The sequence below is a fragment of the Saimiri boliviensis genome, chromosome 14 (genome assembly GCF_048565385.1).
Source record: "Saimiri boliviensis isolate mSaiBol1 chromosome 14, mSaiBol1.pri, whole genome shotgun sequence".
NCBI classification, from domain to species: Eukaryota; Metazoa; Chordata; class Mammalia; order Primates; family Cebidae; genus Saimiri; species Saimiri boliviensis.
This window is the reverse complement of record NC_133462.1, coordinates 27,492,100-27,517,071: the sequence shown is the minus strand read 5'-3', so window position 1 is coordinate 27,517,071 and position 24,972 is coordinate 27,492,100. Positions and strand designations below refer to the sequence as shown.

Below are 24,972 nucleotides of genomic sequence, written 5' to 3'. Positions count from 1 at the left end.
TGTTAATCATATAATTTTTTGCTTTTAATTACATGGTGAATCACACGTATTGACTTGTACACGATGAAACATCCTTGCACAAGTGATATAATCCTCACGATTGTGGCAAAGTAACTTGTTGATTTCCCTGTGGACTCAGCTTGTTAGTATTTCATGGAGGAGTTTTGTTTCGATGTTCACCAAAAATAGTGGCCATAGTTTTTTTGCTGTTGTTGTGTCTTCACTAGACTTTGGTATCAAGATGATGCAGATTTTATATAATAAATTAGGGTAAAATTCCACCTGGATTTTTTGGAATACATTCAGTGGAATTAGTAGCAGTTCATCTTTGTATATGTAGTAAAATTTGGCAGTGATCTTATCTAATTCAGGCCTTTTTATAGTTGGTATGTTTTTTATTACTAATTCAATTTCATTATATATTTTATGTATTTTTGCCCTGCTCAAAAGTTCTGTTTCTTCTTGGTTCGATCTTGCAAACTTGTGTGTCTCCAGGAGTTTATTCATTTTCTCCAAATATTCTAGTTTGCATGCATAGAGATGTTCATAGCAGTATCTGATGATTGTTTGTATGTAGAATTAGTTTTGATTTCACACCTCTAACATTTAAATAGATGCAGAATGGGAAAAGAAAAAAAATGCACAATAGAAGTTTGACAAAGTTTAACATTCCTTTATGATAAATCTCTGACAAAATATAGGTATAGAACAAAAATGCACTTCAGCCAATAAGTGCCACATATAACCAAAAAATGCTAACACTGTACTGAACAGGGATATGTTGCAAGCTTTTACTCTTAAGAGCTAGAACAAGGCCTGGCGTGGTGGCTCACGCCTGTAATCCAAGCACACTTTGGAGGCCGAGGTGAGTGGACCACCTAAGGTCAGGAGTTCAAGACCAGCCTGACCAACATGGTGAAACCCCTTCTTTAAAAAAAAAAGAGAAAGAAAAAGGGCTAGAACGAAGTAAGGATGCCCACTCTAGTCAGTCTTATTAAACGTAGTACTAAATGTCCAAAAGAAGCAAAATAAAGGGCAAAATTAAAGATCTCCAGATTGAACAAAAGAAAGTTAAATTATTACTGCACAATTTTCTTTTATCCCTATACATAATCTGAAGTATACAAAAGCCTAAAACTTTAGTAAATATTAAAAATAATAAACAGGACTGGGTTCAGTGGCTCATGTCTGTAATCCCAGCACTTTGGGAGTATGAGATGAGCAGATCACAAGGTCAGGAATTCAAGACCAGCCTGGCCAACATAGTGAAACCTTGTCTCTACAAAAATACAAAAATTAGCCAGGTGCAGTGGTGGGTGTCTGTCTCAGCTACTTGGGAGGCTGAGGCTGGAGAATCACTTGAACCCTGGAGGCAGAGGCTGCAGTGAGCTGAGTTCATGCCACTGTGCTCCAGTCTGACAGACACACCATCTCAAACAACAGCAACAACAAAACAAATTTATTAAACTTTCAAAACACAAAAGCACCATCAAGAAGTCATAGCATTTTTATACATTAACTATCTTCAGACCTGGCACAGTGGCTTACCCTGTGATCCCAGCACTTTGGGAGGCTGAGGTGGGCACATCACAAGGTCAGGAGTTTAAGACCCGCCTGGCCACTATGGTGAAACCTCATAACTTCTAAATATACAAAAATTAGATGAGCATGGTGGTGGGTGGCTCTAGTCCCAGCTACTCGGGAGATGAGGCAGAAGAATTACTTTAAGCCGGGAGGAGGAGGTTGCAGTGAGCTGAGACAGCACCACTGCACTGCAGCCTGGGTGACAGTGAGACTCAGTCTCAAGAAAAAAAAAGGAACAAACAAAAAACTATAGTTTGATATAAATTTAACCAAAAACTTGAAACATACTACATTTTACTCTAAAGAACATTATAGAAATTAATACATAAATGGAATATTATTCATGAACTAGCATTATTAATAGTTAAATATTTGTATTACACAAAATTTTCTACAGATATAATGCAACCTCTATCAAAATACCAGTGACATACTTCATAGAAATTTTTAAAAAGTATATCTAAAATTCACATGGTACCAAAAAAGACCCTGAATAGCCAAAGCAATCATGACAAAAAAGTGAAGGTATCACCCTACCTGACTTTGAAATATACTACAAAACTATGGTAACCAAAACAATATGGTACTTCAATAAAAAGGGAAACATAGGCCAATGGAGCAGAAGAAAAAAAGAGCAGAAATACATTTGTGTATTTACAGCTAACTGATTTTAAATACAGATGACTTTTTAAAATGGAAAGAACAGTATCTTCAATAAATGATGTTAAAAGAAAACCTTATATCCACATGTAGAGAAAAAAAAAGAGACCCTCTTCTCACACCATATATAAAAATAAACTCAAAATAAATTAGTGACTTTTTTTTTTTTTTTTTTTTTGAGACGGAGTTTTGCCCTTGTTACCCAAGCTGGAGAGCAATGGCGCGATCTCGGCTCACCGCAACCTCCGCCTCCTGGGCTCAGGCAATTCTCCTGCCTCAGCCTCCTGAGTAGCTGGGATTACAGGCACGTGCCACCATGCCCAGCTAATTTTTTGCACTTTTAGTAGAGACGGGGTTTCACCATGTTGACCAGGATGGTCTCAATCTCTCGACCTCGTGATCCACCCGCCTTGGCCTCCCAAAGTGCTGGGATTACAGGCTTGAGCCACCGCGCCCGGCATAAATTAGTGACTTTAATGTAAGGCGTGAAACTCTGAAACTACTACTATCAAAAAATAGAGTGAAAGCCCTATAACATTGGTCTGGGCAGCAAGTTTTTTGATTTAACCTAAATATCCCAGGACACAAAAGAAAGAATAAACAAGACAGATCACTTCAAATTAAAAAGCTGCTGTGCAAAATCTGATACAATCAACGGAATGTGACAACTAAAAAAAAAGGGAAGGCCGGGCGCGGTGGCTCAAGCCTGTAATCCCAGCACTTTGGGAGGCCGAGGCGGGTGGATCACGAGGTCAAGAGATCGAGACCATCCTGGTCAACATAGTGAAACCCCGTCTCTACTAAAAAAAATACAAAAAATTAGCTGGGCATGGTGGCGCATGCCTGTAATCCCAGCTACTCAGGAGGCCGAGACAGGAGAATTGCCTGAGCCCAGGAGGCGGAGGTTGCGGTGAGCCGAGATCGCGCCATTGCACTCCAGCCTGGGTAACCAGAGCGAAACTCCGTCTCAAAAAAAAAAAAAAAAAAAAAAGGGAGAAAATATTTGCAAATTATACATGTGACAAGGGTTTAATATCAAAAATATATTTAAAAAATGACATTACAACAAAAAACTAATAACTATTAAAAATAAGCAAATAGCTGAAATTTTTCAAGAAAAGACACACATATGGCCAACGGATATATTTTAAAATGCTCAATTTCAATTATGATTTAAAAAAAGGCAAGCAAAGAAATAAAAACTATGAGATATCAACTCATTCCTATTACAATGATTCTCATTTAAAAAAACCAAACAAAAAACACTTGGTAAAAAATGTGAAGAAAATGGAATGCTTACTTACACACTTTGGTTTGAATGTAAATGAGGACAGCCACTATGAAAAACAAACTACAGAGTTCCCAAAAAACCTAACTACCATGTAATACAGCAATTGCATTACTGGGTATATATACAAAACAAATAATATCAGAATGAAGAAACGTTTGCACTTCTGTTGTTTGCGGCACTTTTCACAGTCGTCAAAATACAGAATAAACAGTTCAACATCTAATATGTAAATGAAGACAAGGTGGTAGATACACATAATGGAATACTATTTATTATTTAAATAAGATGATTTCTGTTTTTTTTTTTCTCGAGACCTAGTCTTGCTATGTTGCCCAGGCTGGAGTGGAGTGGAACGATCTCAGTTGACTGCAAACTCTGCATCCCTGGTTCAAGGGATTCTCATGCCTCAGCCTCTCAGGTAGCTGGGATTAAAAGCCTGCACCACCATGCCAAGTTGATTTGCTGTTGTTGTTTTGGGGTTTTTGGGTTTTTTTTTTTGGTATTTTTAGTAGAGACTGGGTTTCCCCATGTTGTCCCAGTTGGTCTTAAACTGTGGGCTCAAGCAGTCCACTTGCCTTGGCCTCCCACAGTGCTGGGATTACAAGAGTGAGCCACCATGTGTGACCTAAAAAAAAAAAAAAAAAACTATTACTTTCAATCACATGGATAAAGCTGGAGGGCATTATATTATTTGGGATAAGCCAGGCACAGAAAGATTAATAAATATCTCATAATTTCACTTCCACATGGATTCCAGAAAATTAATCCCATTGATGTAGACAGTAAAATGGTGACTATCGGATGTCAAGGTATTTAGAATGGAGGGTTGGAAAAATGTATGTCACATAATGGGTAATTATTGTCAAATAGGAGAAATCAGTTCAAGAGATTTATTGTACAACATGATGACTATACTTCATAATAATGTATTTAGATTTTTGAAAAATAATGTCACATGGTCTCACCACAAAAATGTTAACTATGTGAGGTAAAGTATTAATTACCTAGAAATAATAATTTAACATTGTATATATACTTCAAAATATTATGTTCTATAGAAAAAGTACACATTTTATCTGTCAAGTTAAAGCAAAATATTTTAAAAACATTATAGAAGAATAACATGTCAAATACTGCCTGGGTATTTGTGACAATCTTGGCTAAACAGTATCAAAAATATATAGTTTTGGGGCTATTGTTTTCATTTAATTTGTCAGTCATAACCATGGGAACTCTGACATTTAACAGCATGTTCTAGGCCCAGCACATTGCATGGGAGAAGCCAATGTAGTTTAGGATTTTTGCTTTTAGCTTGGGGTACCTGGAGTTTCTGGTATCCCAAGCATGGTAATGGTATGAAAGATACTAAAGGGGCAGGTATTGCTGAACACAGTCATCTAGTTTGCATGCCTAATAACAGATGTTTTAACTCAAAACATATCAGGATCTCCAAATGGTTTTCAGAGAATGAGCGAGGAGTTGGCTACAGTTTGATGAGTAAAAATGAAAATTGTAAATTTCTCCCACTAAAAAAATACATAAAAAGAATGAGAAATTTCTCCAAATTGTAAAATCAATATAGAAATACATATTTTTCAAAATTTTAAATTCACAGAGATCATTATTTTGCAACCTTTAACAGTCACGCTTAGAACATTCTGCATGGAAATGTAAATTGTACAGTCAGTATACCACAGAAAAATAAATTTAAAATTGTTTTCTTACCATTAAACTCCCTTTAAAATGTAATTTCTATGTTTTCTAGCAAGTTGTGTATTTGCCACACTTTGATTACGGGCATGAGCCACCACACCTGGCCACCTTTTATCTTAATTAACTGATCTGAAAGTTATACTGATAAGCAAAATCTCCAGTTAAAACCAATTTTGAGTGCAATAAAAATGCCAACTTTCTCATCAAAATCTACAAAATACCATGTGAAAGGAAAAGGCATGAAGACAACAATGAGAAAACTATAGCTATAACTGAGAAAAAGAAGGGCTGTGATACATACATGGTTGGAATATACATAAAACAAACACGTGAAGAGAAGTAGAAAAAAAAATCAGAATCTTTTTTTTTTTTTTTTTTTTGGAGAAGGAGTCTCAAAGAAAGAAAACAAAAACAGAAAGAGAAGGAGTCTTGCTCTGTTTCCCAGGCTGGAGTGCAATGGCACAATCTTGGCTCACTGCAACCTCTGCCTCCTGGGTTCAAGCAATTATCCTGCCTCAGCCTCCGGAGTAGCTGGGACTATAGGCACGCACCACCATGCCTGGCTAATTTTTGTAGTTTTAGTAGAGACCAGGTTTCACCAGGCTGCTCTCAAACTCCTGACCTCAGATGATTCCTCTGCCTCAGCCAGAATTGCTCTTTAAATTCAGAAAGAATCAGTTTTACAGTCTGGAAAAAGATACCCTCTCTAAATTAAGAATCAATCTTACTTCTTCACCATTGATATTTTTCATCTCTGAGTTGAAGTTACAAACTAACTCCAGCAGAAATATTATTATGGAGCATCTATTATACAGCAAAAACTGTAATGTATGTTTGCTACCTTTACACATTAAAGCATCCTCATGACTTGCCAGGCACAGTGACTCAAGCCTGTAATCCTAGCACTTTGGGAGGCAGAGGCGGGTGGATCACGAGGTCAAGAGATCGAGACCATCCTGGTCAACATGGTGAAACCCCATCTCTACTAAAAATACAAAAATTACCTGGGCATGGTGGCGCATGCCTGTAATCCCAGTGACTTGGGAGGCTGAGGCTGGAGAATCATTTGAACCCAAGAGGTGGAGGTTGCAGTGAGCCAGCGGCATTACTGTACTCCAGCCTGGGCAACAGAGACAGACTCCGTCTCAGGAAAAACAAAACAAAACAGGCCGGGCACGGTGGCTCAAGCCTGTAATCCCAGCACTTTGGGAGGCCGAGGCGGGTGGATCACGAGGTCAAGAGATCGAGACCATCCTGGTCAACATGGTGAAACCCCGTCTCTACTAAAAATACAAAAAATTAGCTGGGCATCGTGGCGCATGCCTGTAATCCCAGCTACTCAGGAGGCTGAGGCAGGAGAATTGCCTGAACCCAGGAGGCAGAGGTTGCAGTGAGCCAAGATCGCGCCATTGCACTCCAGCCTGGGTAACAAGAGTGAAACTCCGTCTCACACACACACACACAAAATACAAAATGGAGTGCTCCAACTCAATAAAGTGTCACAATACACTAATTTTGGAATTAACATCTAAAAATCATTTGAGTGTACTAAATTTTCTAAAAAGTCTTATAAGCACAGACCAGCTCACATAATAAATACTTCATAAATTATAAAACAAAAAAAAAATGTAAGACACAAAGTACAGTTCTAGCATGAGTACCAGGCAAGTAAATACAGAGAATTTACATGGGAAGATTCAGAACTGGAAGTCATGGATTTTACAGTAATAAATTCAATACAAAGCACAAAGTATGTGTGTACTTTCAGCATTTTTTTAGGTTTTTAGTTTTATAGTAGTCACCTCAAAATGATTTTTGTTCCCATATTGCTCTTTTCAAACTGATACTCACACTCCATAATTTTCTTACACCTAAGGTTTGTCTTTAGACTAATATATATTTAACTCCATGTAAATCAAAACTAAAAGTCTGTATGTGTTTGCAGGCAGACAGGCCACATGTTCAAAGAAAAATATATAAGAAATTTGAAAAAAATATTAAGAATTTAAAAATAAATCATATTTACACTTGTCTATAATTGTTATTATGACCATAAAAATAACCCTGTAGGGCTGGGCATGGTGGCTCAAGCCTGTAATCCCAGCACTTTGGGAGGCTGAGGCAGGTGGATCACGAGGTCAGGAGATCAAGACCATCCTGGCCAACATGGTGAAACCCCATCTCTACTAAAATATAAAAAAAAACCCCCACAATTAGCCAGGTGTGGTGGCACGTGCCTTTAGTCCCAGCTACTCAGGAGGCTGAGGCAGAGGAATAGCTTGACCTGGGTGGCAGAGGATGCTGTAAGCCAGGATTGTGCCATTGCACTACAGTCTGGGTGACAGAGCAAGACTCCGTCTCAAACAAAACAAAACAAACAACAACAACAACAAAAACTGTAGTAAATAACAATTGTACATGTAAAAAAAATTTTTAAGTGTAGAATTGGATTGTTTGTAAAACAAAGAATAAATGCTAGAGGTGAAGGATGCCTGACCTAACACTGATGTTATTATTATATATTGTATTCCTGTATTAAAATATGCCATATATTGCATAAATATAAAATAAATTTAAATGACTAAAAACAGAATAAAAATTTGGCCGGGCGTGGTGGCTCAAGCCTGTAATCCCAGCACTTTGGGAGGCCGAGGCGGGTGGATCACGAGGTCGAGAGATTGAGACCATCCTGGTCAACAAGGTGAAACCCCGTCTCTACTAAAAATACAAAAAGTTAGCTGGGCATGGTGGTGCGTGCCTGTAATCCCAGCTACTTAGGAGGCTGAGGCAGGAGAATTGCCTGAGCCCAGTAGGTGGAGGTTGCAGTGAGCCGAGATCACGCCATTGCACTCCAGCCTGGGTAACAAGAGCGAAACTCTGTCTCAAAAAAAAAAAAAAAAATTTAATCTACAGAAACAATATTTCTTTTTTTTTTTTTAAACGGAGTTTCGCTCTTGTTACCCAGGCTGGAGTGCAATGGCGCGATCTTGGCTCACCGCAACCTCCGTCTCCTGGGTTCAGGCAATTCTCCTGCCTCAGCCTCCTGTATCATGTTTTACCTATACCCTTGAGTAAGGTGGAAGAGGTTAAAATTTGTGGCATAATGCTTCATTGAATGCAGAATAATATTTAACATGTAAAAATGTTGAATTAAACTGTTAACTTCACACATAATCTAAAATTTTAAAAAATGTACTGCATTTTATTATATAAAAGTACAACTAGTATAATATACTACTAATTTTAAATAAAATTAAACATGTTGTCTTTGCATGATAATGCAGAATATTACTCTGAACACCTACATCATTAATCACTCAATATTATAAGTTAACCTCTAAGAGGCTCTCCACTGAGATTTTCATTATGCATTTTAATGTCTTACTTTTCTATAGAAAAGATCATAAATAATGCCCACCTGATGAAAAATAATGTCTTTGCCAGGTGCAGTGGCTCATGCCTGTAATTTCAGCACTTTGAGAGGCCCAGTGGGTGGATTACAAGGTTAGGAGCTCAAGACCACCAACATGGTAAAACCACATCTCTGCTAAAAATACAAAAATTATTTGGGCATGGTGACAGCAGCCTGTAATCCCAGGTATTTGGGAGGCTGAGAAAGGAGAATCGCTTCAACCAGGGATGTGGAGGTTCTCCTGCTTAGGCAACAAGAGCAAAAATCTATCTCAAAAACCAAACCAAAACAAAAGAATCTTTCCCTTCTTTGATGCAGCAACAATTGATCCCATGCTTTCATGTGTGAATCCAATAGAAATGAAGAAACAGCAGAAAGTAATTTTAAGGTTGAAAGACATTATTATTCACTTCTCACAAAATCTGTAATACTTTTCAAGAAATATAGTTTATATGCAATAATAATTCTGCAAAAAACCTTATGATCCTCTTAAAGTTATATACAAATAATTTTTCTACCAACTTTAGTTTTAGATTTTCTGTACTTAGCACTCTGATTTAGTATATCTGAAGTGTCAGTGCCTTGTGTATTTCTACCATAAATCCTCTGATATTTGCATAGATTTAAACATCCACAAAAATATCTCCTACTATAAACTCTGTTATTTTCTAAGCTGTAGTTTTTGAAAGTTTTTCCAAATCTATTACATCTGCACAATTTTTCTTCAATATAAATCCCCTGATGCAGAACAAAGTTTGAGCAACTACTTCAGAGTTTTCCTCTAGAACAAAATGTCTAAAATAAAATGTGATGCAAGTAAAGCACTACAACCCTTTTTATATTTGTAATGTTCATCTTCAAATAAATACTCTTCACTACAAAAGCTTGTATTTTTGGAAAAATCTTTTGATAGAAATTGCACTTATAATGCTTTTAGTATAAGTGTGAGTTCTCTGGTGTTAAGATGTGAGCATGTGGTATGAGATGTGAGTAACATTTGAGTAAGATAAAAATGGGTATTTCAGTCTTTATATTTGTAAAATTTATCTCAAGTATAAATGCTTTCCTGTACAATAAGGAATGAGCATTGGTTACAAGTTTGGCCACACTGTTCACACGTGTAGGCATTTTTTCTGCTATAAATTAGCTTACCTAAATCAAGTTTGACAACCATTTAAAGGCCTTGTCTCATTCTTCAGAGTTCTAGGATTTCTCACCAGGATAATCTCTTTTATGGTTAGAAAAGTTTGAGGTGTTGTCAAAAGCATTGTCTCATATTTCTGGTTTGTAGAGTTTCTTTCCAGTATAAATTATCTTATGTCTGTTAAGAATTGAGGGCTTATTAAAGGCTTTGCCATGTTTTTCACACTCACCGGATTTCTGTACAGTATAAATTTTTTAATACTTAGTAAGAATTGAGGACTGGTTAAAGGCTTTGCTACATTCTTTACATTTGTAGAGTTCCTCTCCAGTATGAATTATTTTGTTTAATAAGGTTCAAGGACTGGTTAAAAGTATTGCCACATTCTTCATAGTTGTAAGGTTTTTTTACAATATGAATTTTCCTGTGTTTAGTAAGAGTTGAGGATTGGTTAAAGGCTTTACCACATTCTTCACATTTGTAAGATTTCTCTCCAGTATGAATTATCTTATGTTTAGTAAGGTTTGAGGACCGGTTAAAAGCTTTGCCACATTCTTCACATTTGTAGGGTTTCTCTCCAGTGTGAATTCTCCTATGTGTAGTAAGAATTGAGGATTGGCTAAAAGCTTTGCCACATTCTTCACATTTGTAGGGTTTCTCTCCAGTATGAATTACTTTATGTGCAGTAAGTTGTGGGGACCGGTTAAAGGCTTTGCCACATTCTTCACATTTGTAGGGTTTCTCTCCAGTATGAATCATCTTATGTGTGGTAAGGTTTGAAGACTCATTAAAAGCTTTGCCACATTCATTGCATTTATAGGGTTTCTCTCCAGTATGAATTCTTTTATGTTTAGTAAGGGTCGAGGACCAGTTAAAGCCTTTGCCACATTCTTCACATTTATAAGATTTCTCTCCAGTATGAATTATCTTATGTTTAGTAAGGTATGAGAATCGGTTAAAGGCTTTGTCACATTCTTCACATTTGTAGGGTTTCTCTCCAGCATGAATGAATTTATGTGTAGTAAGGGTTGAAGACTGGTTAAAAGCTTTGCCACATTCTTCACATTTGTAGGGTTTTTCTCCAGTATGAATTATCTTATGTGTAGTAAGGTGTGAGGACCGGTTGAAGGCTTTGCCACATTCTTCACATTTGAAGGGTTTTTCTCCAGTATGAATTATCTTATGTGTAGTAAGTGTTGAGGACTGCTTAAAAGCTTTGCCACATTCTTCGCATTTGAAGGGTTTCTCTCCAGTATGAATTCTCTTGTGTCTAGTAAGGGTTGAGAACCACTTAAAAGCTTTGCCACATTCTTCACATTGGTAAGAATTCTCTCTAATGTGAATTCTTTTATGTTGACTTAGGTGTAAAAGCATGCAAAATGATTTGTCACATTTTTTACATTTGAAAGGTTTCTTTCCAGTATGTCTTATCTTATGTCTATTTGAATTTAAAAATTTATGAAAGATTTTCACATATTGATCACATTGAAATATTTTGCTCTGGGTAGTTGTCAAACACTGGTTGAGTTCATTATAAACTTTTTGCACCTTACACTCATCCACCACACTTTCACAGCCTTTTCTTAACTGTAAATTCTCAGGTCCACATTTTCCATATCTTCTCAGTATCACTTGTTGAAAAGAATCTTTTATGTCTTGCTCCGGCCAAAGGTCTTTGGGAAAAGAACATATAGCTGAAAGAAATAAAAACAACAAATTATTAAACTTACTATACTTAGAGAGACATACCTTACAAATCTAACCTATATTATACAAACTACATAAGCAAGATGCCATAATAAAATACCATAGGCCCTAAGTCCCTCATAGACAAATAAATGTAATAAAAACATAGTGACCAAAATATATTGGAGGAACACTTATAAATAAATGTGTAAAGTTCCCCAGATGAGTACGATGCAAAGATACAGAAGAAAAAGAAAAGTCTGTTCCATTTACCCAAGACGTTTCTTCCTGCTCCCCAATATAACATAGTGCCTTTCAAAGTTGGTTTCTTTTTTAATAAAGAAGTAAATTACTGGCACACCCATCTTTATTTCTTGCTTCTAGCAGCCTTTCAGGAAAACTAGTCTCCCATAACATAAAGTGTTAAAAGAAATTAAAAGAATTAATTATTCTCTCCACAGCAAAAAGTTTTTTTAGGCATCCCTGACAAAGACGCCTTCATGAAAGCCAGGCATCACGGCTCAAATCTGTAATGATAACTATGTAGTACACTCAGGTTGAAGAATTTCTGCAGGCCAGGATTTCAAGACCAGCCTGGGTAATACACAAGACCCAGTCTCCAAAGTAAGTAGCTTTAAGAGACCTTTGAGATTTAGAGAGGGAGTTGTAAAACTCTGCTAAAGCCCTAGATTGAGGAGTGTTCTTTTCAGAGGACAGGATCTCATTCAGATGGGAAACTACAGGACCCCTGGCCTTGGCTACAGACCAAGAAATGGCCCAACCAACTTGGTCCCACTGAGAATTCTGTAGATAACCCTGTCACTATCCCAGCCTACTCCCAGTTACAGTCTGGAAGAGGTCCTGTCCTTCCAGAAATGTGGAGGAAGATACCCATTTACAGCCATGCAAACCAGCCTGCAAACCTTGATTTTTACTGTGGCCCCTCAAGCAGTTCAATAACTCAGTTCCAGATCTCTGAGCCACAGTTCATGACCACTTTTGCCTAAATAGAAATCCACACAGTAACCTGAGACAATCCTCTCTGGTAATCACTCAGTGAAAGCCATACCCATTCACATCCTAATATAAGGACCATTATATATGGACCCAACTGCAGAAACCTGTCCTACAGATCAAAGTCCTGAAGGATATTCAATATTTCCAAAAATAAAATAGAAATTACAATTACCCAAACCCTTTGTAAGAAGCCACCTAAAGGTGGACCCTAGTGCAGACACAGCAGCCTGTGACCAAGCTACAAACCCTCCACTACAAACTCTGAGGGCATCCCATCACTCTAGGGACACAACAGAAAATGACCTTTGCTTCTTGAAATGAGTTTATAAAAGCTTAAAGAGATGTTGCTCCTGCAAATTCACAGACACCAGTATAAAACCATATTGTGCCCACTGTCAATGCTTCTATTTTAATGTAGCACTAGCAGTGTGTGGCACAAGAATTAGTCAAAAACATTTTTAAAAAGCCATTGAAATTGAAGAGAAATAAGTAAAAAGTTGCTGTTTGTGGATCGTATGATCTTACATATAAAAAAAACCATAAACAGTACATTAAAATTTGTCTAATAGTAACTTAAGAAAATATAAAATTAGCATACAAGTTATAGTTCCATACACATAAAATAATCTGATACAATAGAGAAAGAAAATAATTTTGTAATTGCATTAAAATAGTAAATTTCTGGCCGGGCGCGGTGGCTCAAGCCTGTAATCCCAGCACTTTGGGAGGCCGAGGCGGGTGGATCACGAGGTCAAGAGATTGAGACCATCCTGGTCAACGTGGTGAAACCCTGTCTCTACTAAAAATACAAAAAAAAAAAATTAGTTGGGCATGGTGGCATGTGCCTGTAATCCCAGCTACTCAGGAGGCTGAGGCAGAATTGCCTGAACCCAGGAGGCGGAGGTTGCGGTGAGCCGAGATCGCGCAATTGCACTCCAGCCTGGGTAACAAGAGCGAAACTCCGTCTCAAAAAATAATAATAACAATAATAAGCCGGGCGCGGTGGCTCAAGCCTGTAATCCCAGCACTTTGGGAGGCTGAGGCGGGTGGATCACGAGGTGGAGAGATCGAGACCATCCTGGTCAACATGGTGAAACCCCGTCTCTACTAAAAAATACAAAAATTAGCTGGGCATGGTGGCACGTGCCTGTAATCCCAGCTACTCAGGAGGCTGAGGCGCGAGAATTGCCTGAACCCGGGAGGCGGAGGTTGCGGTGAGCCGAGATCGCGCCATTGCACTCCAGCCTGGGTAACAAAAGCGAAACTCCATCTCAAAAAAAAAAAACAAAAAAAAAACAAAAAAAAAACAATAATAAGCCGGGCGCGGTGGCTCAAGCCTGTAATCCCAGCACTTTGGGAGGCCGAGACGGGTGGATCACAAGGTCGAGAGATCGAGACCATCCTGGTCAAAATGGTGAAACCCCGTCTCTACTAAAAATACAAAAAATTAGCTGGGCATGGTGGCACGTGCCTGTAATCCCAGCTACTCAGGAGGCTGAGGCAGGAGAATTGCCTGAACTCAGGAGGCAGAGGTTGAGGTGAGCCGAGATCGTGCCATTGCACTCCAGCCTGGGTAACAAGAGTGAAACTCCATCTCAAAAAAAAAAAAAAAAAATTTTGTGTCAGCTGGGTGCTGTGGCTCACACCTGTAATCCCAGCCACTTTGGGAAGCCAAGGTGGGTAGATCACGAGGTCCAGAGTTTGAGACCAGACTGATTAACATAGTAAAATCCCATCTCCACTAAAAATACAAAAATAAGCCAGGTGTGGTGGCATGTGCCTGTAATCCTAGCTACTCAGGAGACTGAGGCAGAATTGCTTGAATCTGGGAGGTGGAGGTTGCAGTGAGCCAAGATCATGCCACTGCACTCCAGCCTGGATAATAGAGGGAGACTCCTCTCAAAAAAACAAAAGGTAAATAATTACTTTGAAAAACAATTAAAAATAAAATAAAAATATTTTATGTCAGCTGAGTGCAGTGGCTCACACCTGTAATCCCAGCACTTCAGGAGGCTAAAGCAGGTGAATCACAAAGTCAGGAGATCAAGACCTGCGTCTACTAAAAATACAAAAATTAGCCAGGCATAGTAGAACATGTCTGTGGTCCCCACCACTCAGGAGGCTGAGGAAGGAGACTCACTTTAACTCAGGAAGTGGAGGTTACAGTGAGTCAAAATTGTACCACTGCACTGCAGCCTAAGTGACAGAGCGAGAATATGTCTCAAAGAAAACAAAATTATGTCTGTGGATTGAAAGAATAAATATTGCTGGGCACAGTGGATCACTCCTGCAGTCTCAGCACTTTGGGAGGCCAAGGCTGGCATATCACCTGAGGTCATGAGTTTGAGACCAGCCTGACCAATATGGAGAAATCCCATCTAAAGCAAAAACACAAAATTAGCTGGGAGTGGTGGTACATGCCGGTAATCACAACTACTCAGGAGGCTGAGGCAGAAGAATGGCTTGAACCTGGGAGGGAGAGGTTGCAATGACCCATATTGTGCCACTGCACTGCAGCCTGGGAAACAGGAGTGAAACTTCATCTCAAACAAAGACAAACAACAAAAAAAGAATAAATATTGTTAAAGTGCCATGGTATCTAAAGTAATCTATACATTCAATAATCTTTCTATCAAAATTCCACTGGCATTTTTTTCCTAGTAATAGAAAACACAATTCTAAAATTTATAAGCTACAATAAATTTAAATAGCCTAAGCATTCTTGAGAAAAAAAGAACAAAGCAGTGGGACATCATAATTTACCTTTAAGAAAAAAAATTTTTTAAATATTTTTATTTTTGGGGGGCAGAGTTATGCTCTTGTTGCCCAGGCTAGAGTACAATGGCACAATCTCAGCTCACTGCAACCTCTGCCCTCCAGGTTCAAGTGATTCTCCTGCTTCAGCCTCCTGATTAGCTCGGACTACAGGCACATAACCATGCCCGCATAATTTCTGTATTTTTAGTAGAGATGGTGTTTCACCTTGTTAGTCAGAATGGTCTCGATCTCCTGACTCATGATCTGCCCTCCTCGGCCTCCCAAAGACCTCAGATAACAGGCATAAGCCACCATGCTCAGCATAATTTTCAATTTCAAGTTATATTTTAAGACTATAATAATACAAACAATGGAATATGCAGAAAAAATAAACCTCTAATGGAACAGAAAACACTAATCTCACACATTTCAGACATGAAGAAAAAAGAGAAGTACTAGTTTGTTTTTCAAAATTATGCAAATATTTGCGTGCCCCCCAAAACAATAAAAAAGCAGACAGATTGTACAGTCTTTATATGCCATGAAGAGGACTTTTGCTCTCACTGTAGATGAAGGAAGATAACCCAAGGAAAAGTAGAATTTTTAGAGACTTTAAAAGCATAAGACAAAAGATGCCCCCATGTGAGAGAAAAATTTAACAAAATATTCAAGCTTCTCAAAAACAATTTGGTTTTCAACACAGCTTCCCAAATCACATTGTAAAAACTGACTTATTTTTATTTTTATTTTACCTTTGGACGTCTCATCTGTGTTGTCTGTGTATTCACTCTCACCTACCTGAGGGTCTGGCCACCATCTCATGACTCTTCATACTACAGGGCTCTTTTTTTTGCTCCAGACCGCTGATCGGGTTTTGCTTGGAGACAGCAATATCTGCTTTATTAAAAATAAATAACATGAATCTTTCTTACATTTTCTAATTACCAACCTAGTACCGTGTACAGTAAAAAGGATGTAATAGAATATTCTAGGAAATTAATTCCAAAATACTAATTAATGAGAGACATCTCTAAATATTTAGAAAAATTTTAAATTTGTAGGTCCTTAATTTTACTTCCTGGTACTCATGAATCAAAAACTGATGGTGGGAAATAGATTTTTAAAATACGGGCAATGATATTTTATGCCACTAAATTTCAGGAATTATAATTAATCTAGAGTAAAGGATACAGATCAGCTCAGGAATGTGGAACATTCAGGTCAAGATAAAACATGCTGAAGAAATTTTTTTCTAAGTGAACAAATAAATCATCAAGGTTTTTTTAAAACAGGGATCAGAAACTCATTTATACAAAGCATAAATTACAAAAATAAAAAATTCTACAGAAAGAGATATAAACTTTTAAGGTATATTAAGAATTGTGTATTAAAGTTATACTCACCCAAGAAGACCAGGTTTCTGTAGTTCTCTAACATCACATTTCTATATAAATTCTGCTGAGCAGGGTTCAGGCATTGCCACTCCTCCAGAGAGAATTCTATGGCCACATCCCTAAATGTCAATGTCTCCTGAGAAACACACAGACACACATATTACCAAGTGGCCATGGGAAGAATTTTTTATTTGAATTAAGGTGAAATGAGAGAATAAAGATAATTGGTTCTGACTTAGAAAAATACCTGAAATTATCCAATCATTTTCAACACAGAAATATTCTCTAACGTGTTATCTTTTTTTTTTTTTTTTTTTTTTTTTTGAGACGGAGTTTCGCTCTCTTTACCCAGGCTGGAGTGCAATGGTGCGATCTCGGCTCACCGCAACCTCCGCCTCCTGGGCTCAGGCAATTCTCCTGTCTCAGCCTCCTGAGTAGCTGGGATTACAGGCATGCGCCACCACGCCCAGCTAGTTTTTTTTGTATTTTTAGTTAGAGACGGGGTTTCACCATGTTGACCAGGATGGTCACGATCTCTCAACCTCATGATCCACCCGCCTCGGCCCCCCAAAGTGCTGGGATTACAGGCTTGAGCCACCGCGGCCGGCTCTAATGTGTTATCTTACTCTGAGGGAAGAGGATGGCATAAGGTCCACATCACCAGTGCATATGTGATACTCTTCTGGATGATAAAATATATAATTAAGGACATAAACATAAATGTATACATTTTTAGTGCTATATTTACATCATAATGAGTTGTGTATATTTTTCAGACAAAAGAAAAAAAACCATGTTGAGTTATAAGGTAACTCTCAAATTTAAATGTATACAATAAACTGGAGATCCTGTCATGAGAATTTTTTTTTCTTTGTCCAGAAGATCTGGAATAAAGTCTGAGTTTTTAAAATTCTGACAAGATCACTAGTAATGCCAATGTTTTTGACCCAAGAAGACTATCTTGTCAAACATTCAGTAAGTGAAAGACAATGTTTTTCTCAATTTTTTCTGCCTGTAAACAAAGATAAGAGCCTTCATTTTCTGGCCGTGTGCAGTGGCTCATGCCTGTAATCCCAGCACTTTGGGAGGCTGAGGAAGTTGGACAATGAAGTCAAGAGATCAAAACCATCCTAATATGAAACCACATCTCTACTAAAAATACAAAAATTAGCTGGGTGTGGTGGCACAAGCCTGTAGTCCCAGATACTCAGGAAGCTGAGGCAGAAGAATTGCTTGAACCTGCAAGGCAGAGGCTGCAGTGAGCCGAGATCATGCCACTGCACTCCAGCCTGGGACAGAGCAAGACTCTGTCTAAAAAAAAAAACCTAAGAAAAACTGGCAGCTGCCAGATTAAATGTGATGATTTATCTATATTAGCTGCATAAAGACACTTAATAATAAAGATAAAAATAATTATAGTAGGGCCGGGCGCGGTGGCTCAAGCCTGTAATCCCAGCACTTTGGGAGGCCGAGGCGGGTGGATCACGAGGTCGAGAGATCGAGACCATCCTGGTGAACATGGTGAAACCCCGTCTCTACTAAAAATACAAAACATTAGCTGGACATGGTGGCACGTGCCTGTAATCCCAGCTACTCAGGAAGCTGAGGCAGGAGAATTGCTTGAACCCAGGAGGCGGAGGTTGCGGTGAGCCGAGATCGTGCCATTGCACTCCAGCCTGGGTAACAAGAGCAAAACTCCGTCTCAAAAAAAAAAAACAGAAGAGATTCAGGAACAATTAGCTGAATGGAAATAAAAATACACGTTCCTCTTTTTCTGTCCACAGCTGCTCTCCCCTGCCACACACACCAGCAATTTCTGCTACAGTAATGGAAATAGGCCACATTGCCCTGTCCCTACCAAGTCAAATAGAATAGGCTCTGTGACCACCTTTTACTGCAAAGGTGACACGTAACTGTCAGGAATGTATCTTGAAGCCCTCATACTTGATTCTGGCCTCACCTTAGAGTCACGAATGCTTCCATCCAGGAGAATAAACAAAACCAGTGTAAAGGGCACAAGTAAGATTTCTGCAAATTGATCATGTAATCTGAATGACAAGAGTGGGCTGATAAGCACTGCCTCTCCCGCTTTAATGAGCTTAAAAATTACTTGGTAATGTTGGTCCCACTCTGTAATGTGAATCTGCAGGTTTGGAAAAACACCATGAATGTGTGTTTCAAACAAGTTCCCTGCCAGTGCTGATGCTGCTCCCCCTGGGTTCATTATTAGCAGCAGTTAGAGAAAGCAAGCACAGCACAGATTCCATACACTCAGCACTCCTGTCACAACCAAATAATTCTGATACAAATGAAGACAACCAGTTTCCATCCTCAAGTTTGATATTCTTTGCTGACTCTTTAAAGTTTTCAGAGGAAAGAGAAAGCAGCAATTTCTGAATAAGTCCGCATTTGAAAAACAACATGTACACATGTAATAATGAAATGTTTATTAAGCAGGTACTATCTGCTCAAGTTATGTTACAAAGCACTGTGCTGGGAATAACACATGATGTGACTTCATTCTCATAATACCCTGGAAATAGATACTAACAGTTCAGTAATTCCCAGGATTTAGGTAAAATGTCTGCCATTTCTATTTCTTCCTCTGTTTCTCTGTCATTGATTTTTTTTAAATGTATAGAATAAAAGTTAAATCTAGACAGATGAGAGGAATATAGAAAAAGTTTAATGTGGTTTAGATATATTTTTATTGTGTTTATATTTACTTTTTGTTACTTGTGGAACAACTACTGGATCTGTAGGAATAGAAAACAAGTTACTAAATGGAACGTTTCTATAAGCAATGGTTTTAAAACAAAATTTAAAAATTTAAAATCTAAAATATATATTTATTTTTCTCATTTACTTGCTTTTGGGTTTCTGAAAACTGTGAGCACCAGCTCTAGAAAGGCAGCAGAATTCACCAGACAAAACTCTTGTTTATTTATATTTTTAGACAAATTCTTGCTCTGTCACCCAGGCTGGAGTGCAATGGAATGATTATCCATTTATTGAATGACCATATGAAATGGAAGCAATTAGTTTATCTGTTTGAGTCACCAGACCTCCTCTTTGTCTTTCATCCAACTGCCAGGAAACTGGAGAAACTCTCATTTGGTACCAACTACAGTGATCTCTTGCGTGAAGGAAGAAAAAAACCACAGGATTATTTCTTTCTCTTATACCGAGACAGAAGCAGAGTTAATCACTGTTGTTAGCCTGCCCTGGACACTCCCAAATATCTCAAAGATGCCTAGGGTTCACTAGAATCCTAAGAGAGGGTTCTTAGTCACCTGGGGCTGATGGCACAATGGTTAAGCCAGGCTGGAGAGACTTGGGCTGGTTCTAAATAGAAAATTGAACTGTTATGGTGAAGCTCTAGGACCTGGATCACCTATCCTGATTCATTAGCTTTTAGGTAAGAGGAAGGACACTCTCCCCCAACATCATAGTTTACAGGTAGAGATAGTTGTGGCCATAGTTCTGGATACTTTTTGGCCTTGATCTCTCACTCTTAAGATGCTTATTTGAACTTAAAGATTCTGTCATCAGACTATACCTGGAGACTTTCACATAACTGTAGCAGGTCACTGAACAAGATGTGAAAAGCTCAAAAAGCCACACTCTCGAAGGGGAATTTTAGATTCCTGTGTTGGTTGACATCTCACAATGCAGACAATGCCTCTTGTTAGTTTTCTGTATATTCTCAATCCTAAGTCTAGTCCTGTCTTGTGAATCCCAGGCAGATTCTAGGTGGGATCAACCCGGTTTGCATACTTGGGTGTTAACAGCAAACAGAGTACAATCAAAAGAGAAATCTCCTCTTAGAGGCTGCCCTAGCACACTCTAAGTACTATGTCTACCTAAAAGGAAAAATCTGAGGCAACATGAATATAAGTAGAGAGTTCACTTGGGCCAAACATGAGGATTGTAACCCCGAAGCAAAGATACATCCTCCAAAGACAACAACAGCAACAAAAGAGAATCCCGGAATAGGCCAATAACAAGCTCCAGAATTCAATTAGTAATAAATAGCCCAGCAACCAAAAAAACCACAGGATTAGACAGATTTACAGCTGAATTCTACCTGATGTACAAAGAGCTGGTACCGGCCGGGCACGGTGGCTCAAGCCTGTAATCCCAGCACTTTGGGAGGCCGAGGCGGGTGGATCACGAGGTCAAGAGATGGAGACCATCCTGGTCAACATTGTGAAACCCCGTCTCTGCTAAAAATACAAAAAATTAGCTGGGCGTGGTGGCGCGTGCCTGTAATCCCAGCTACTCAGGAGGCTGAGATGGGAGAATTGCCTGAACCCAGGAGGCGGAGGTTGTGGTAAGCCGAGATCATGCCATTGCACTCCAGCCTGGGTAACAACAGCGAAACTCCGTCTCAAAAAAAAAAAAAAAAAAAAAAAAGAGCTGGTACCACTTCTACCAAAATTATTTCAAAATACTGAGTAAAAGGTACTCTTTTTCAACTCATTACATAAGAATAGCATCATTCTGATATCAAAACCTGGCAGAGATAAAACACAAACATAAAAAGCTTCAGGCCAGTATCCATGATAAACACTGAAGACAATATTCTCAAAAAAATACTGGCAAATCGAATACAGGAGAACCCCAAAAAGCTAACCCAGTGTGATCAAGTAGTTTATGTCTCTGTGATGCAAGGTTGTTTCAACATGCAATTAATAAATGTTATTCATCACATAAACAGAACAAAAGACAAAAGCTGCAAGACTATCTCAATAGATGCTACAAAAGCTTTCAAAAAATGTAACATCTTTCATGTTTAAACCCATTAAAAACTAGGCATTGAAGGTGCATACTTCAAAACAGTGAGTCATCCATGACAAAGTTACAACCAACATACTGAATGGATACAAGCTAGAAGCATACCTCCTTGAAAACTGGCACAAGACAAGGAACCCTTCACTCAAAACTCCTATTCAACATAGAACTGGAAGTCCTGGCCAATCGAGAAAAAGATGAAAATAAAAAGACATCCAAACAGGAAGAGAGGAAGTCATATTATCCCTACGTGCAGATGAAAAGATTCCGTATCTTCAAAACCCTACAGTCTCAGCAGAAAAACTTTTGTTGTTGTTATTGTTAAAAGGAGAGACAGATGAGGATTTAAAAATTTTTTTTTAATTATTTTTAATAAAAAATTGTATTTATTTAGAAGCATTCAGAATGTCAACAAAACAGCTACAACTTTTTTTTTTTTTTTTTTTTTTGCAATTACAGAGTGGTATTCAGTTAGCAGAGCAATGATTATTTTGTATAACATGCATCAGAGACAACTGAAGATGAAAAAACTATGATCCCCATATGTAACTAATTTGTGCTGTGCACCAACAAGAACCTGCTTTAAATTTCCATGCCAATTTACAACCCCCATACTGTAACAGGCAAGGTTAGTGGCTACTGAAAATACCACCAGGACAGGGCTATCTAAAGATACATTCAGTAGTGTGTTAACTATTTTGTTTGTTAATAAAAAAAGACATTGTACAGTTTAAAAACAAATCTTACACAGCCTTACATTTCAGTTTTTTTCTTTAAAAGGAGTTGTGTACAGGGAGGTTAAATGCTTTATAGACAAGAAAAAAAAACTGCTAGAACCAACTTATCTTCATCTTCACATTCCTCTTCCTCCTCATCCTCTTCCTCATCTTCCTCCTTTTCTTTCTTTTTCTTGCTTTTTTCAGCCTTGACAACTCCCTTTTTTTGCTGCATCAGGCTTTCCTTTAGCTCGATATGCAATATCCTTTTCCTGTTTTTCTTTCAGCTTCTCAGCCTTCTTTTCATAAGGCTGCTTGTCATCTGCAGCAGTGTTATTCCATGTCTCTCCCGGTTTCTTCGCCATATCACTAATGAACAGGTCAGGAAGTTCTCCTTTGAGTTTTGGGTGATACTCAGAGCAGAACAGGAGAAAGGCCAAAGGAGGCCTCTTGGGTGCATTGGGATCCTTGAACTTCTTTTTTGTCTTCCCTCATTTCTCTCTCATAATGGGCCTTGTCCACCTTTGCCATATCTTCAAATTTTCCTTTCTCTTTAGCATACACAGTCTTCCACCTCTCTGAGCACTTGTTAGAAAAATCTGAGAAGCTGACTGAAGCATCTGGGTGCTGCTTCTTATGCTCCTCCGGACAAGTTTGCACAAAAAATGCATATGACATTTTGCCTTTTGGCTTCTCAGGATCTCCTTTGCCCATGTTTAGTTACTTTTCCTCAGCGAGGCACAGAGTCGCCCAGTGCCCATCTGGCTCTCACTTGCCCCAGTGCTGTCTCTGTGGAGCTCAATGTACTGCAATGGCTCTGTTTATTTATCTTTTTAATTTTTTTTTTTTGAGACAGGTTTTCACCATTTTGGTCAGTCCTGTCTCGAACTCCTGACCTTGTGATCCACCCATCTTGACTTCCCAAAGCGCTGTGATTACAGGTGTGAGCCACCATGCTCGGCCAGAAAAGATCTTTAAACTGATAAACAACTTCAGCAAAGTTTGAGGATACTAAATCAGTAGCATCCCTGTACATCAACAACATCCAAGCCAAAAGCCAAATAAAAAACATAATCCCATTCAAAATTATCACAAAAAGAATACAATATCCAGGAATACTGCTAACCAGGGAGGTGAAAGATATCTATGACAAGAATGACAAAACACTACTTAAAGAAGTCAGAGATGCCGGGCGCAGTGGCTCAAGCCTGTAATCCCAGCACTTTGGGAGGCCGAGGTGGGTGGATCACGAGGTCGAGAGATCGAGACCATCCTGGTCAACATGGTGAAACCCCGTCTCCACTAAAAATACAAAAAATTAGCTGGGCATGGTGGCGCGTGCCTGTAATCCCAGCTACTCAGGAGGCTGAGGCAGGAGAATTGCCTGAACCCAGGAGGCGGAGGTTGCGGTGAGCCGAGATCGTGCCATTGCACTCCAGCCTGGGTAACAAGAGCGAAACTCCGTCTCAAAAAAAAAAAAAAAAAGAAGAAGTCAGAGATGACACACACAGATTTAAAAAAAAAAAAACTGTATGCTGATGAATAGAAAAGAACAATATTATTAAAATGACCAAACTGCCCAAAGACCTTTACCAATTTAATGCTATTGCTATCAAACTACCAAAAACATTGTTAACAAAACTAAAAAATAACTATTTTAGAATTTGTATGGAACCAAAATAAGCCTGAATAGCCAAGGCAATTTTAAGCAAAAAGAACAAAGCTGGAGGCATTACATGACCCCACTTCAAACCACACTCACTAGAGGGCTGTGGTAACCAAAGCAGCATGGTACTAGAACAGACTCATAGGCAAATGCAACAGAATAGAAAGTCCAGAAATAATGCCCCACACCTTCAACTATCTGATCTTTGACAAACCTCACAAGAAGAATGTGGGGAGAATTCCCTATGTAACAGACAGGCTGGAATAAGTAGCTACCACTTTGTAGAAGATTCAAACTGGTCACCTTACTCTCTCTCTCTCTCTCTCTATATATATATATATATATGTATATATATACACATATATATATATATATATATAAATCAAATGAAGATAAAGACTTAAATGCAAAACTTAAAATTATTTTTTAAACCTTGGAAAATAAATAACCAAGAAAATGCCATTCTAGGCATAGAAGCTAGCAAAGATTTTATGAGGAAGATAAAAGGAATTGCAACCAAAACAAAAATAGACAAATGGGACCTAATTAAACTAAAACGCTTCTTCACAGCAAAGGAAACTATCAACAGAGTAATCAGACAACATGCCAAATAAATAAAAATACTGGCAGACTATGTTCCTAATAAAGGTTTAATATCCAGAATTCATGAAGAAGTTTAAAAAAAATTCATTAAAAAGTAGGCAAAGGCCGGGCGCGGTGGCTCAAGCCTGTAATCCCAGCACTTTGGGAGGCCGAGGCGGGTGGATCACGAGGTCGAGAGATCGAGACCAACCTGGTCAACATGGTGAAACCCCGTCTCTACTAAAAATACAAAAAATTAGCTGGGCATGGTGGCGCGTGCCTGTAATCCCAGCTACTCAGGAGGCTGAGGCAGGAGAATTGCCTGAACCCGGGAGGCGGAGGTTGCGGTGAGCCGAGATCGCGCCATTGCACTCCAGCCTGGGTAACAAGAGCGAAACTCCGTCTCAAAAAAAAAAAAAAAAAAAAAAAAAAAAAACAGAGTAATCAGACAACATGCCAAATAAATAAAAATACTGGCAGACTATGTTCCTAATAAAGGTTTAATATCCAGAATTCATGAAGAAGTTTAAAAAAAATTCATTAAAAAGTAGGCAAAGGC

General features: G+C 38.5%; 1 protein-coding gene, 1 long non-coding RNA gene and 1 pseudogene across 7 annotated transcripts in view; 1 reads left to right on the top strand and 2 right to left on the bottom strand.

Annotated features, from left to right (window-relative positions):
- The window catches only part of LOC141581140 (uncharacterized), a 53,835-nt gene that overhangs the window by 6,425 nt on the left and 22,438 nt on the right, over positions 1-24,972 (top strand). The window contains exon 3 of one of the 4 annotated variants that reach the window (XR_012513689.1): positions 11,949-21,106. The exons of 2 other annotated variants lie outside the window; for them this stretch is intronic. This is a non-coding gene — a long non-coding RNA (uncharacterized LOC141581140). Of the gene's footprint in view, positions 1-3,847; positions 5,707-11,948; positions 21,107-24,972 lie in introns of those variants that run through there. One more of the 4 variants, XR_012513690.1, reaches the window with a different exon arrangement.
- LOC104650337 (uncharacterized) overlaps positions 10,005-24,972 on the bottom strand; it is an 86,898-nt gene continuing 71,930 nt past the window's right edge. The window contains exons 2-4 of one of the 3 annotated variants that reach the window (XM_039465459.2): positions 16,665-16,791; positions 16,060-16,155; positions 10,005-11,495 (exon numbers count right to left, since the gene is read on the bottom strand). In XM_039465459.2, coding sequence (XP_039321393.2) covers positions 10,108-11,495; positions 16,060-16,155; positions 16,665-16,791 — 1,611 coding nt within the window. In that variant the 3' untranslated portion in view covers positions 10,005-10,107. Of the gene's footprint in view, positions 11,496-16,059; positions 16,159-16,664; positions 16,792-24,972 lie in introns of those variants that run through there. The other 2 variants (XM_074385652.1, XM_074385651.1) reach the window with 2 other exon arrangements.
- Positions 22,257-22,879, bottom strand: LOC120362644 (high mobility group protein B1 pseudogene; annotated as a pseudogene).